Source organism: Coregonus lavaretus (genome assembly GCF_964263955.1).
Source record: "Coregonus lavaretus genome assembly, chromosome: 25".
Classification (NCBI taxonomy): domain Eukaryota; kingdom Metazoa; phylum Chordata; class Actinopteri; order Salmoniformes; family Salmonidae; genus Coregonus; species Coregonus lavaretus.
In genome coordinates, this window is record NC_140012.1 from 30,204,969 (window position 1) to 30,221,066 (window position 16,098).

Here is a 16,098-nt window from a genome sequence, read left to right on the forward strand (position 1 = left end):
TGTGTGCAAACCTGGTCAAGACCTACAGGAAACATATGATCTCTGTAATTGCAAACAAAGGTTTCTGTACCAAATATTAAGTTCTGCTTTTCTGATGTATCAAATACTTATGTCATGCAATAAAATGCAAATTAATTACTTAAAAATCATACAATGTGATTTTTTGGATTTTTGTTCTAGATTCCGTCTCTCACAGTTGAAGTGTACCTATGATAAAAATTACAGACCTCTACATGCTTTGTAAGTAGGAAAACCTGCAAAATAGGCAGTGTATCAAATACTTGTTCTCCCCACTGTATATGGACAAGCAATGACAGAGCGGCATGGACTAAGATACAGTAGAATATTATAGAATAGAATACAGAATATACATATGAGATGAGTAGTGCAAGATATGTAAACATCATTAAAGTGACTAGTGTTCCATTTCTTAAAGTGGCCAGTGAAGTACACGGAGAGTACACGGAGAGCTAACATTAATGACATGCATGTCAATCTCTCATGGCTCAAAGTGGAAGAGAGATTGACTTCATCACTACTTGTTTTTGTAAGAAGTGTTGACAAGCATACCCCACAAGACATGCCACCAGATGTCTCTTCACAGTCAACAAATCCAGAACAGACTATGGGAGGCGCACAGTACTACATAGAGCCATGACTACATGGAACTCTATTCCACATCAGGTAACTGATGCAAGCAGTAGAATCAGATTTTTAAAAACGGGTAAAAATACACCTTATGGAACAACGGGGACTGTGAAGAGACACACACAAAGGTACAGACACATGGATATGCACACATTGTGATATTGTTGTATGGCGGTATTAAACATTTTATATTGTAAATATGTAGTGGCGTAATAATGTTATATGATGTACTGTTTTATCTTTTGTTTTATATGTAATGTAAGTGCTTTAATATGTTTGGACCCCAGGAATAGGCATTGTGGTGCTCGTGAATTTCCTTTCTTTTTCAGTTTCAGATCAATGCCTCCTCCCCTTAGGTTTTGGTTTTAATAGAGAGAAAGGATGGAGAGAAAGAAAGTGATGGAGAGACAGACAGACAGACAGACAGACAGACAGACAGGACAGACAGGACAGACAGGACAGACAGGACAGACAGACAGGACAGACAGACAGGACAGACAGACAGGACAGACAGACAGGACAGACAGACAGGACAGACAGACAGGATAGACAGACAGACTGAGATTAACATATACCCTGTTTCTCAAACTCCTGGTACAGGTTGAGGCTAGTGATGCTGGGCCCGGTGAAGATGATGCTGTTGCGGCCTGAGAGGTTCTGACACAGCTGTTTGGCCACCATACTGTGGAGCTGAGGCTTGTTCTTCAGGGTGGCCAACCCATCAGGACCCTGGCCCTCCTTCAGATGCACATAGATCTGGAAGAGCGATACAGACAGTCAATGCCACGATAATGTCATGCACTGACATACAGAAATCAATACATAAATGACCTCAGGAATGATCTGTGTAGCAGCTATCGTTCCAAGTGTTCCAATTAACAACCTTGATGTGGCTCCTACAATCTGAATTGCTGGCCTGGCTTAGCTCCATTGATTACAATTTACATTGAAATATTACTCTGATCAGACAAATTGATTGATACGCTAGTTATCATCACACAATGTAATTTATCATTTATAATATGAACCCTGTTGTTTAGTAATAGATGAGCCAGAAACAGTCGTGGTCTTGCGAACTACGCAAGAAAATACATAATAGATTAATTCTTCTTCCCACCAATCCATTAATTATCATGCCTTCCTGGGTCTGTTTGAGGCTTGGGGCAGCAGTCATTTGGCGTATTATATACCCACCAAGAGCAGAGAGCAATTATACTAAGTGGACTGGCGCTTTATTTGCCAAGCAGTGGCTGGGCATTGCACTAATGGGATCCCATTGAGTCACTCTATTAACTATTCATTTTTATTTGTTTTTTTTCTTATTTTCTCCCTATGGCACATTTCTGCTGTAAAGGAAGGCAATTCAGAGCCAAAAGAAACCGATCAGCTTGTAAAAACCAAACTCCTGGGAAACAACAACAGGACATTGGGTCTGGAGACTGATTGAGGCACTGGATGGTCCCATTTCAGTCATCCAATCACACAGTTTGCCTGGATCTCTCAGCTGTCTAAGTGAGTGGGAAGGGCATGCCCTGATTGCACTAGTCCTGTCCTGCCGTATTCTAGAGTCTAGACAAATGGCAGGCAGTCTTGTGTAAATCCCGGTGTGGTTGCACAGGGGGTAATTGAAGGTGGACAGTCTTTGTCACAAAGTTGGCAAGGCACTAGCTCCCGGATATAAGAGTATAAATCCAAGAGGCTACAGTACAGTCCCTCCCCCCATTTTTTCATTTTTGTAAGAGGTGCTTGTCAACACCTCTTACAAAAACAAGTAGTGATGAAGTCAATCTCTCTTCCACTTTGAGCCATGAGAGATTGACATGCATCTCCCTTTCTCTCATTTTCTTCTTTTACACAAACATAACATGATGCAAGTATACGCACACGCACACACCCACACTGTACCTGACAGATGAAGCCAGTGGAGGTGCATTGGCGGACCCACAGACTGAACTTCCTCTTCCTCCTCTTCCTCAGCTCTCTCTCCGTACAGGTGGTGATGAACACCGGGTCCTCATCAATCAGAGGCTCATGGAGCACCTATGGAACAGTGGGAATATACAGTTCATATTCAAAGGCATCCATTCAGCCAAGACCAGGTGTATAACCAGGGATGTGGGGGTACTGAACCACTAAATACCAGAGGGTGGCAGCATGGCAACTGTTTCTGACTGATTGTACTATATAATATGCATGTGTGTGGACTACAGACTAAGGCTAGGTAGCATCTTATCACAGAATGTAGGATATCAAAGTGGATGGAGGACCCAGGCATGTGTTGCCACAGTGATTTTCCAACGGGACCAAGGAGACACAACGAGGCACAGGTGGTGTTTGTTTTGCCCAGAACAAGCAAGCCATATTGAGTACTGTATATGTACTGCCTGCTACCTCTCTGTTAACTCACACCTCCTACCACTGGGGAGCCTGCCAGAGGAAGTACCTAGAATGTCTGCTAGGTCTGCAGGAGAGCCTGAACTGATTAGGGAGCAGGGATTTCCGACCTGCAACAGAGGCGAGCTTGTGTATCAGATTGAGCACATAAGGTGTGATGAGGTTGTTCCAGGTTGATTTTCACCCCTATCGATTTGTTTTGATGATACAATAGAAACACCTGGCTTCTTTACAGGGAGTCAAAGAGGTAAATAAGACACAGAGACAATGTTGACAAGAGGAGTTTGCGACATTAATTATTCAGTTGCAAACAAACAGCCCCTGCACATTGACTTGGTACCCCCTGTATATAGCCTCATTATTGTTATTTTACTGTTGCTCTTTTATTTGTTTTACTTTAGTTTATTTAGTAAATTTTTCTTAAAACTGCATTGTTGGTTAAGGGCTTGTAAGTAAGCATTTCACGGTAAGGGACTACACCTGTTGTATTTGGCGCATGTGACAAATAACATTTGATTTGATTTGAAACAGCAACTGTTCATATCTATCCACAGGTCTCCCTCGTTAAAGAGATCTTGATTCTGAAAATGATTCACAAAATGATTTTTTAAAAGAATTCACAGTTATTCCTGCATGGGTGAAATCAGTCACAAGTGAACACATTCTGTTTAAATGTGTCTTGTCTGACTTTTCAATACTGCCTCAAATATTACAGTATGGTTATAGACCTGTCCTTCTACTAAGTGCTCTACTGGTAAATTACAACCATCAGTTATACTCCATTGGTCTTTGGCCTGTGGGGGCTGGATGTCTATCAAACCCATTTCTCAACCCCAACGACTTAACTCAGTGGAGGCCATGATACAAATTAATTATATCGGTCTTCTCTCTCTGTTTGTCTCTTGCTGACAGCTACTGCATTAGCTAAGATAAGTGGCAGTTTGAGAACCATTAACTGAGGGAAATACACAGTGTCTAAGAAGATAGAGATGGAAACAAAAAGGTACACCTATTTGCCACACCTTCTTTGCTAGATCTCTAAACAAAGTTGTTTGTGTTGTCTATGTTAATGAGGGTGAGAAACAATGTACAGCTAGCTAAGCAGAATTGTTAGTGCCACAAAGCTCAGCAATTTGAATTTACTTTCCAAAGAACCCCTGCTATGCCAGAGATGCACTGGAAGGCACTTTCTGCTTTGACATGCACCTTTCCTTTTTTATTGAAGTAGAAACTTCACTTAACACATTTCTAAAGGCTTTTGTTACAGTGCATTCGGAAAGTATTCAGACCCCTTCACTTTTTCCAAATTTTGTTATGTTACAGCCTTATTCTAAAATGTATGAAATTGTTATTTTTCCTCATCAATCTACACACAATACCCCATAATGACAAAGCAAAAACAGCTTCTTAGAAATTGTTGCAACTTTATAAAGATAAATAAACTGAAATAATACATTTACATAAGTATTCAGACCCTTTACTCAGTACTTTGTTGAAGCACCTTTGGCACACCTGTATTTGGGGAGTTTATCCCATTCTTTGCAGATCCTCTCAAGCTCTGTCAGGTTGGATGGGGAGCATCGCTGCACAGCTATTTTCAGGTCTCTCCAGAGATGTTAGATCGGGTTCAAGTCCGGGCTCTGGCTGGGCCACTCAAGGACATTCAGAGACTTGTCCCGAAGCCACTCCTGCGTTGTCTTGGCTGTGTGCTTAGGGTTGTTGTCCTGTTGGAAGGTGAACCTTCGCCCCAGTCGGAGGTCCCGAGCGCTCTGGAACAGGTTTTCATCAAGGATCTCTCTGTACTTTGCTCTGTTCATCTTTCCCTCGATCCTGACTAGTCTCCCAGTCGCTGCCGCTGAAAAACATCCCCACAGCATGATGCTGCCACCACCATGCTTCACCGTAGGGATGGTGCCAGGTTTCCTCTAGACGTGACGCTTGGCATTCAGGCCAAAGAGTTCCATCTTGGTTTCATCAGACCAGAGAATCTTGTTTCTCATGGTCTGAGTCCTTTAGGTGCCTTTTGGAAAACTCCAAGCAGGCTGTCATGTGCCTTTTACTGAGGAGTGGCTTCCGTCCGGCCACTCTACCATAATGCCTGATTGGTGGAGTGCTGCAGAGATGGTTGTCCTACTGGAAGGTTCTCCCATCTCCACAGAGGAACTCTGGAGCTCTGTCAGAGTGACCATCGGGTTCTTGGTCACATCCCTGACCAAGGCCCTTCTCCCCCGATTGCTCAGTTTGGCCGGGCGGCCAGATCTAGGAAGAGTCTTGGTGGTTCCAAACTTCTGCCATTCAAGAATGATGGAGGCCACTGTGTTCTTGGGAACCTTCAATGCTGCAGAATGTTTTATTACCATTCCCCAGATCTGTGCCTCGAAACAATCCTGTCTCGGAGCTCTACGTACAATTCCTTCAACCTCATTGCTTGGTTTTTGTTCTGACATGCACTGTCAACTGTGGGACCTTACAGTTGAAGTCGGAAGTTTCCATACACCTTAGCCAAATACATTTAAACTCAGCTTTATTTTAAGAATGTGAAATGTCAGAATAATAGTAGAGAGAATGATTTATTATTACTTTTATTTATTTCATCACATTCCCAGTGGGTCAGACGTTTACATACACTCAATTAGTATTTGGGTGCATTGCCTTTAAATGGTTTAACTTGGGTCAAACGTTTCGAGTAGCCTTCCACAAGCTTCCCACAATATGTTGGGTGAATTCTTTGCCCATTCCTCCTGACAGAGCTGGTGTAACTGAGTCAGGTTTGTAGGCCTCCTTGCTTGGACACACTTTTTCAGTTCTGCCCACACATTTTCTATAGGATTGAGGTCAGGGCTTTGTGATGGCCATTCCAATACCTTGACTTTGTTGTCCTTAAGCCATTTTGCCACAACTTTGGAAGTATACTTGGGGTCATTGTCCATTTGGAAGACCCATTTGCGACCAAGCTTTAACTTCCTGACTGATGTCTTGAGATGTTGCTTCAATATATCCACATAATTGTCCTTCCTCATGATGCCATCTATTTTATGAAGTGCACCAGTCCCTCCTGCAGCAAAGCACCCCCACAGCATGATGCTGCCACCCCCGTGCTTCACGGTTGGGATGGTGTTCTTCGGCTTGCAAGCATCCCCCTTTTTCCTCCAAACATAACGATGGTCATTTTGGCCAAACAGTTCTATTTTTGTTTCATCAGACCAGAGGACATTTCTTCAAAAAGTATGATCTTTGTCCCCATGTGCAGTTGCAAACCGTAGTCTGGCTTTTTTATGGTGGTTTTGGAGCAGTGGCTTCTTCCTTGCTGAGCGGCCTTTCAGGTTATGTCGATATAGGACTTATTTACTGTGGATATAGATAATTCTGTACCTGTTTCCTCCAGCATCTTCACAAGGTCCTTTGCTGTTGTTCTGGGATTGATTTGCACTTTTTGCACCAAAGTACGTTAATCTCTAGGCGACAGAATGCGTCTCCTTCCTGAGCGGTATGACGGCTGCGTGGTCCCATGGTGTTTATACTTGCGTACTATTGTTTGTACAGATGAACGTGGTACATTAAGGCGTTTGGAAATTGCTCCCAAGAATGAACCAGACTTGTGGAGGTCTACAATTGTTTTTCTGAGGTCTTGGCTAATTTATTTTGATTTTCCCATGATGTCAAGCAAAGAGGCACTGAGTTTGAAGGTAGGCCTTGAAATACTTCTACAGGTACACCTCCAATTGACTCAAATGATGTCAATTAGCCTATCAGAAGCTTCTAAAGCCATGACATCATTTTTTGGAACTCCAATCTATGTGTATGTAAACTTCTGACTTCAACTGTATATAGACAGGTGTGTGCCATTCCAAATCATGTCCAATCAATTGAATTTACCACAGGTGGACTCCAATCAAGTTGTAGAAACATCTCAAGGATGATCAATGGAAACAGGAGCTCAATTTCAAGTCTCATAGCAAATGGTCTGAATACTTATTATTTCTGTTTATTATTAATACATTTGCAAAAATGTACTTTGTCATTATGGGGTAGTGTGTGTAGATTGATGAGGAATTGTTTTATTTAATCCATTTTAGAATAAGGCTGTAATGTAACAAAATGTGGAAAAAGTCAATGGGTCTGAATACTTTCCAAATGCACTGTATGGTTATTATACAGATGTAGGGTCTTAATTTGATCAACCTGTTGAAGGAGAACTTTCCTGCAATGCAGGAAATTTAAAAACGCGTAGTGTATTTGAGGTTTAAAAATACTTCTGAAGTTAGTAATTTCCACGTTGACATTTCAGACTTGATTTTTACCTTACGAAAAATGTATCAACCCCTACAAAAATGTCCATTAATTATAATCCACATAATAATTAACATTTCCTGTTGCTGCAGGATTCATTTCCTGCTGTAGCAAACTGGCTCAAATTAAGATCCTACTGTAAATCTGTAACAGGCAGAGGCTGAAGAAGGTAGGCTTCACAGACAGCAAAAACAGTACATGGAACATTTTGGGTAGACACTTTTTCTTCACCACAGCCAGGGAAAAGGCATTCATTATTCAGACAGGACATCCACCCCCAGTCTGTGCTGATCAGAGCCCCAGACAGAGGCAGCCCAATCAGAGACAGGTTAGCAGCACATCCCCACTGTGGAGCTATGGAGGGCATGTTTTACCTCATACCTCTACAGCTACTGGACTTACTGATATAGATGGCACTGGGCAGTAAGTGCAGATAATAAGAAAGTGAATGTCTGGGTGAAAGTATTTGCATTGGCAAATGATAAGGGTCGTGTACAGTGCCTGCTGGTTTTTACACAGAGAGAGAGACAGAGAAAGAGAAAGAGAAAGAGAAAGAGAAAGAGAAAGAGAAAGAGAAAGAGAAAGAGAAAGAGAAAGAGAAAGAGAGAGAGAGGTGGAGGAAAGAGAGAGAGAGAGAGAGAGGGGTGGGGGGGAGCGGGAGAGGAAATGAAACAACCAGAAAACCAGAGAGAGACATAAACACCCTTATCTGAGCTGAGATACTGAGGCTGTCAGCAGTGCTGTGCTGTGTCCAGACTCCAGCCTTGGAGGCTGTGGTGTGAAGGTGCATTCCCTATCCCTCAGCTCTGACTTAGTGTGTTTGCCTCATTTCCATTTAAACTCCTAGGAGTGAAGCAGAGCGGAGGGGAAGGAAGATGCCCTCTCAGCACTCCTCTCCTGTCAGCTTCGGGAGGTGCCCTGCTTTGATCCGCCATGTCTGACAGGGAATTTACATGCAATGCGGAACGCCTGATCACCAGGGAGCACGCTGAGGAAAACTCTGTCAGCCTCCTGTACACTGTGTATATAGCTGAGAATACACTACTTCTTGACTGACACATTGGGCGCATCCCAGAGTTATTCTCAGATACAAGTGTTAGAGCCGGGATGATACCAGTATCGCGATACTCGTTAGTATCGTGGCAAGGAAACAAAACACGAAGCAGATTTTACTTCTTTAGGAAAACAGCCCTAATGTTGGAAACAAACATCATTATGTTGTCATCCAGAGTTACATGTATTTATTTTCCAAGCTATAGTACACAATATTTTACATACAGCAGGTTTTTAAAGAGCGAATGAATGTACCGATTCCACATGTTTCTCTGTTGCTCATTAAGAAAACCTAGATTTCAGTCTTGGGGGTGTGGTTCAATGTGGCAGTTACTGATGTTTGTCCCCCATGAGACACCATAGGAACAAAACCAGTATTACTTCCTCAAAATACTCAGAATGAATCTAAGATACACTATATATACAGAAGTATGTGGACACCCCTTCAAATTAGTGGATTCGGCTATTTCAGACACACCCATTGCTGACAGGTGTATAAAATGGAGCACACAGCCATGCAATCTCCATAGACAAACAGTGGCAGTAGAATGGTCTTACTGAAGAGCTCAGTGACTTCAACGTGGCACCGTCATAGGATGCCACCTTTCCAACAAGTCAGTTCGTGAAATTTCTGCCCTGCTAGAGCAGCCCCGGTCAACTGTAAGTGCTGTTATTGTAAAGTGGAAACGTCTAGGAGCAACAATGGCTCAGCCGCGAAGTGGTAGGCCACACAAGCTCACAGAACGGGACCGCCGAGTGCTGAAGCGTGTAGAGCGTAGAAATCGTCTGTCCTCGGTTGCAACACTCACTACCAAGTTCCAAAACTGCCTCTGGAAGCAACGTCAGCACAAGAACTGTTCGTCAGGAGCTTCATGAAATGGGTTTCCATGGCAGAGCAGCCGCACACAAGCCTAAGATCACCATGCGCAATGCCAAGCGTTGGCTGGAGTGGTGTAAAGCTCGCCGCCATTGGACTCTGGTGCAGTGGAAATGCGTTCTCTGGAGTGATCTGCCAGTCTGACGGACTAATCTGGGTTTGGCGGATGCCAGGAGAACGCTACCTGCCCCAATGCATAGGGCCAACTGTAAAGATTGGTGGAAGAGGGATAATAGTGTGGGGCTGTTTTTCATGGTTCGGGCTAGGCCCCTTAGTTCCAGTGAAGGGAAATCAACACTACAGCATACAATGACATTCTAGATGATTCTGTGCTTCCAACTTTGTGGCAACAGTTTGGGGAAGGCCTTTTCCTGTTTCAGCATGACAATGCCCCCGTGCACAACGCGAGGTCCATACAGAAATGGTTTGTCGAGATTGGTGTGGAAGAACATAACTGGCCTGCACAGAGCCCTGACCTCAATCCCATCGAACACCTTTGGGATGAATTGGAAAGCCGACTTCGAGCCAGGTCTAATCGCCCATCAGTGCCCGACCTCACTAATTGTCTTGTGGCTGAATAGAAGCAAGTCCCCGCAGCAATGTTCCAACATCTAGTGGAAAGCCTTCCCAGAAGAGTGGAGGCTGTTATAGCAGCAAAGGAGGGACCAACTCCATATTAATGCCCATGATTTTGGATGAGATGTTCGACGAGCAGGTGTCCACATACTTTTGGTCATGTAGTGTAGCTCAAGGAATCTGTAATACACTTTGAAATTTTTGCCGAAGAGGTTTTAGTCGCGCAATTTTAAATCTAGCTAAGGTGTTTGGTGCAGTATTTCTCAAGTAACAAAATGCACAACGTGTTGTCTTACATAAACAAAGTCAGATCCGCTGCGCTGATGGGCAGGTCTGTCTCACGGTCTATGTGTTCTGCGTTAGGATTGGATAGAGTGCAATCACCGCAGCTGTGTATGCCATGTTATTGGGAAAGTTAGCATTGTCAAAATAAAAACCAAAGTCATGACAAACTCTCTTATAAAACTCAGTTTTGGACAAGACTGACTTTATGACCAAAATTATCCTATTTACACTTAGTAGTCAATTTTGACACTAGAATAAATGTTTCTGGCTAAAAGCGATGCTACATATGCTGTTTTCTATCAGAGAAGTTGTTCATTGCCTTTAGTTGAGCTTTAAGGGACCAAAGAGTTTGGTCTGCTTCGTGTTTTAATTTTGGCATAGAAAAAATATTGCGATACTGTATCCTTACAGCCCTAACAAGTGTTATACAATTTACAAAATTTTATTGGGAATTTGCATTTCAGATAATACAACGAAGCCTTTTTATTTCTTTACTAAAATGTCATATTGGTTGTCACATTGGTTGTCACATTGGTTGTCACATTGGTTGCTATATCGAGTGTTATATCAGTTGTTATATTGGTTGTTATATTGATTGTTATATCGGTTGTTATTTCAGTTGTTAAATTGATTGTCATTTTGGTTATTATATCGGTTGCTATATTGGTTGCTATATTGGTTGTTATATCGGTTGTTAAATTGATTGTTATATCGGTTGTTATATTGGTTGTTAAATTGATTGTTATATCGGTTGTTAGATTGATTGTCATATTGGTTGTCACATTGGTTGTTATATTGGTTATTAAATTGATTGTCATATTGGTTGTTATATTCGTTGTTATATTGGTTGGTTATTTGGGTATGTCTGTTTCAAAGTAGTACTTAAAACTGAAGTAGAATGGAGGACTGGTGGAGAAATCCCTGCCATGGCCTGACACAGTGGCAGTCACATGTAATTATTTCTGTAAGGTCAACAACATTTCAACTTCGTATCCTCCCAGCCCACTTCTTCCTCCCTGTACACTTCTTCCTCCCAGCCCACTTCTTCCTCCCTGTACACTTCTTCCTCCCAGCCCACTTCTTCCTCCCTGTACACTTCTTCCTCCCTGTACACTTCTTCCTCCCTGTACACTTCTTCCTCCCAGCCCACTTCTTCCTCCCAGCCCACTTCTTCCTCCCTGTACACTTCTTCCTCCCTGTACACTTCTTCCTCCCTGTACACTTCTTCCTCCCAGCCCACTTCTTCCTCCCAGCCCACTTCTTCCTCCCTGTACACTTCTTCCTCCCTGTACACTTCTTCCTCCCTGTACACTTCTTCCTCCCTGTACACTTCTTCCTCCCTGTACACTTCTTCCTCCCAGCCCACTTCTTCCTCCCTGTACACTTCTTCCTCCCAGCCCACTTCTTCCTCCCTGTACACTTCTTCCTCCCAGCCCACTTCTTCCTCCCTGTACACTTCTTCCTCCCTGTACACTTCTTCCTCCCAGCCCACTTCTTCCTCCCAGCCCACTTCTTCCTCCCAGCCCACTTCTTCCTCCCAGCCCACTTCTTCCTCCCTGTACACTTCTTCCTCCCTGTACACTTCTTCCTCCCTCTACACTTCTTCCTCCCTGTACACTTCTTCCTCCCAGCCCACTTCTTCCTCCCTGTACACTTCTTCCTCCCAGCCCACTTCTTCCTCCCTGTACACTTCTTCCTCCCAGCCCACTTCTTCCTCCCTGTACACTTCTTCCTCCCTGTACACTTCTTCCTCCCAGCCCACTTCTTCCTCCCTGTACACTTCTTCCTCCCTGTACACTTCTTCCTCCCTGTACACTTCTTCCTCCCTGTACACTTCTTCCTCCCAGCCCACTTCTTCCTCCCTGTACACTTCTTCCTCCCAGCCCACTTCTTCCTCCCTGTACACTTCTTCCTCCCTGTACACTTCTTCCTCCCAGCCCACTTCTTCCTCCCTGTACACTTCTTCCTCCCTGTACACTTCTTCCTCCCTGTACACTTCTTCCTCCCAGCCCACTTCTTCCTGGCACAGAAACACAGAAGACAAGTTGTCCTCCTTTCAGAAAAGTTCACATTGCCAAGATTCTGAAAGAGTTGGTGGAATCGTCATGGGAGGGTGCAAATTGGCTCATGTCAATCAATTCAAAATGAAGCAAGGATTTTCAGTGTGCATTGGCTTGTTTCTTAACTTAATCTGAACCAATCCCTCTTGATTAGACAACCCAAATACACGTTATTCAGCTGCTGCCAGATGTGAGATTAACATTTGAATAGAAAACAAGTTTACTCTCAACAGAACACTGCTTTGGGAGCTGAATATTAAACTGTGAGTCTGTTATAAACTAGGACAAACATGGACACAATGTACTATTGTTCCAGGAATGTTTTTCCAAAAGACAACCTAACTACCTGAACACTGTTGTATTTTGAGTTTGTTCTAAATGTACCCAGAGCTGGGCACACCAAGCTGTAATATCCTGTTTCTGTTTGTGTTGACAGTGCAGGATACTGAACTGTAATATACAATAACTGATGTGTATCATCTAAAAGGTGATCTAAAAGGTGTTATGATCTAAAAGGGTTCATTAAACTCTATATACTGTAACTGTCATCTGCAGGTGTTGGAACCAGTTCAGGGAACAGAACAGAAAACTGGAAAATAACTACATTTTTCAAGGAACAGAAACAGAACTGGGAACGAAAGTGATTCATTTTACATTTTAGTAATTTAGCAGACGCTCTTATCCAGAGCGACTTACAGGAGCAATTAGGGTTAAGTGCCTTGCTCAAGGGCACATCGACAGATTTTTCACCTAGTCGGCTCGGGGATTAGAACCAGCGACCTTTCGGTTACTGGCACAACGCTCTTAACCACTAAACTACCTGCCGCCTCGGCGGAACAGAACCATTATTTTAAAAGCATGGGAACCGCTTAATAATGTTATCTTACGTTCCAGGCATTTTTTTCTAGTCCCACAAAAAAAATGCTACAAAATGCCTATGCAAAGCCTTCACTCTGTCACTCAGAAACCTATTCCAGTGTCTGCCCGCAAGCTAAAAATCTTTACAGTGTGTGTGTGTATTTAGGCTACATGCCCCTCCCCTACTGTACTGACGTTACAAGTGTAATTCGAGAAGAGAAGAATGGATTCATTTTCAATGCTAGTTAAGGATACTATAGGACTAGTTATCACGTTTCACGTTGGATTTATTAACTACAACAATATGTGTTTTTAATTCTGGTGCCCCTCTACACACACAAGCTTTATAGCTAGCTAGCTCAAGCTTGTTAGCTAGCTAGCTCAAAGGACATTCCAAGTTCCTCCATAGAAGCCGCTCCTCCTAGGTATAATTCTGTGGACCTAATTCAGATAATGCATGTCATAACAAGATGCCCAACGCTTCAAGCCTCCTCCTCAACCCTCTCTTGCTCTCTCCCCACCCACAACATTTCAGTCGCATCTTGCGCCATAGGATACACTTGTCTGCCCATCACGCATGATAACAACTAGCTTGCCTGCTCTATCCACACTGATTGGTGAAGTAAATTAATGAGCTAACTGTAAAGAATGGTTTATTTCACGGGTTAAAAAAGGAACAGAAAGAAACCATATAAACCATACTTTTTTTTTTATTAGAACCGGTTCAGAATTTTATATTGCTGGTCGGAACAGTGTAACCGAACAATGTTTATTTTTTTATTTTTTTGGGGTTACAACCCCTAGTCATTTGTACTAAACATGTCCAAAGCTAAACAGTTTACACAGCAGCCCAGCGCCATACCTGAGTCTGAGAGGGGCGGAATGTGCTGCAGCCGAACGACTGCTGCAGTGAGTCCAGGAAGGGCTGGATCTTGTAGAGGCCATGGCTGCCGTGGCTGGAGCGGAAGGCCACGATATGGAAGTACTTGAGGATCTTCTCGAAGCGCGCCTGGCTCATCTTGAGTGCGATGCTGCGGTTGCTGAAGAAGCCGCTGCTCCAGATGCTGAGCACTGACTCACAGCGGTGAACGCTGGTGGAAGTCACGAAGCCCAGGAAGGCCTTCATCTCAGCCACGGTCACGTTCTGCCAGCCCTCGTCACTGCCGAAGCGCTCCTGGTACTTCTTGGCGTACATGTTGGTCTGCGTCAACATGTTCTGGATGGCGTTGTCGGGCACAAAGAGCTGGAAGAAGTCCATGCAAGTGGCTGTGGCTGGCATTCTCTGGGTAGGGCCTGGTGACAGGGAGAGAGACAGAGACACGGATGATGGAGCTGCAGTCAAAGCATCACTCGCCCATTTCAAAACCTGCCTCAGATTGTTATTTTCATTTGACAGCATTAATCACACATTACTTGTAAATGGAGTCTTACTGTTTAAACGACTATGATTTCTAAAAAAGTGAATTACAGTACTTTGACAGTATCGAGCTCTTTTGTGCATCGAGTTATTTTGTACTCTAAAAAAGCACAACGCGTAGGCCTGCATATGAACCAACATTTCTTTCCAGTCTTTGTCATCTGGATTGTGGGTCGCTGTCACCCCTAGGGTTGCAATCAACTTCTATTCAACATGACAGTAACCATAATGTCATCGAAACAAGAATACCGCTTTTTGGGCTTGAGGAAAGGGTTCATTAATGTCATTTGTTACAACACTATCGTGAATGAAAACAGCCATTGTCTTGTCTCAAACAATTAATTCCTGCTTATGCAAGCCGACAGCTATAACCTTGTTAGGTCAAGCCCACTCATCAACATTGACATACTAGTTTCCCATGCATGTTAATCAAGTCAAGGCCAACTTGGTGAATAAAAATCTTACCTTCTCATTTGACTAAATTGGCAATGTGTAAGATTAAACACACCTCAGGTAAGGCAGTCCTCCCTTAAAACTGACTTAGACAGTCTTACAGACAGTGAACTCTAGCATTTAGAGAGCCAATTAATAGAGAATAGAGCCCAGATTAAACTGCAGCACTGAGCTGTCACAGGTCATCATCACATCTGTTTGTTACAGTGGGGAAAAAAAGTATTTAGTCAGCCACCAATTGTGCAAGTTCTCCCACTTAAAAAGATGAGAGAGGCCTGTAATTTTCATCATAGGTACACGTCAACTATGACAGACAAATTCAGAAAAAAAAATCCAGAAAATCACATTGTAGGATTTTTTATGAATTTATTTGCAAATTATGGTGGAAAATAAGTATTTGGTCACCTACAAACAAGCAAGATTTCTGGCTCTCACAGACCTGTAACTTCTTCTTTAAGAGGCTCCTCTGTCCTCCACTCGTTACCTGTATTAATGGCACCTGTATGAACTTGTTATCAGTATAAAAGACACCTGTCCACAACCTCAAACAGTCACACTCCAAACTCCACTATGGCCAAGACCAAAGAGCTGTCAAAGGACACCAGAAACAAAATTGTAGACCTGCACCAGGCTGGGAAGACTGAATCTGCAATAGGTAAGCAGCTTGGTTTGAAGAAATCAACTGTGGGAGCAATTATTAGGAAATGGAAGACATACAAGGCCACTGATAATCTCCCTCGATCTGGGGCTCCACGCAAGATCTCACCCCGTGGGGCAAAATGATCACAAGAACGGTGAGCAAAAATCCCAGAACCACACGGGGGGACCTAGTGAATGACCTGCAGAGAGCTGGGACCAAAGTAACAAAGCCTACCATCAGTAACACACTACGCCGCCAGGGACTCAAATCCTGCAGTGCGAGACGTGTCCCCCTGCTTAAGCCAGTACATGTCCAGGCCCGTCTGAAGTTTGCTAGAGTGCATTTGGATGATCCAGAAGAGGATTGGGAGAATGTCATATGGTCAGATGAAACCAAAATATAACTTTTTGGTAAAAACTCAACTCGTCGTGTTTGGAGGACAAAGAATGCTGAGTTGCATCCAAAGAACACCATACCTATTGTGAAGCATGGGGGTGGAAACATCATGCTTTGGGGCTGTTTTTCTGCAAAGGGACCAGGACGACTG

General features: G+C 43.3%; 1 protein-coding gene across 2 annotated transcripts in view; it reads right to left on the bottom strand.

Annotated features, from left to right (window-relative positions):
* The window catches only part of pgbd5 (piggyBac transposable element derived 5), a 65,993-nt gene that overhangs the window by 42,854 nt on the left and 7,041 nt on the right, over window positions 1–16,098 (bottom strand). For both annotated transcript variants that reach the window (XM_084142076.1, XM_084142075.1), the window contains exons 2-4: window positions 13,904–14,334; window positions 2,554–2,688; window positions 1,224–1,404 (exon numbers count right to left, since the gene is read on the bottom strand). In XM_084142076.1, coding sequence (XP_083998202.1) covers window positions 1,224–1,404; window positions 2,554–2,688; window positions 13,904–14,334 — 747 coding nt within the window. The remainder of the gene's footprint in view (window positions 1–1,223; window positions 1,405–2,553; window positions 2,689–13,903; window positions 14,335–16,098) is intronic.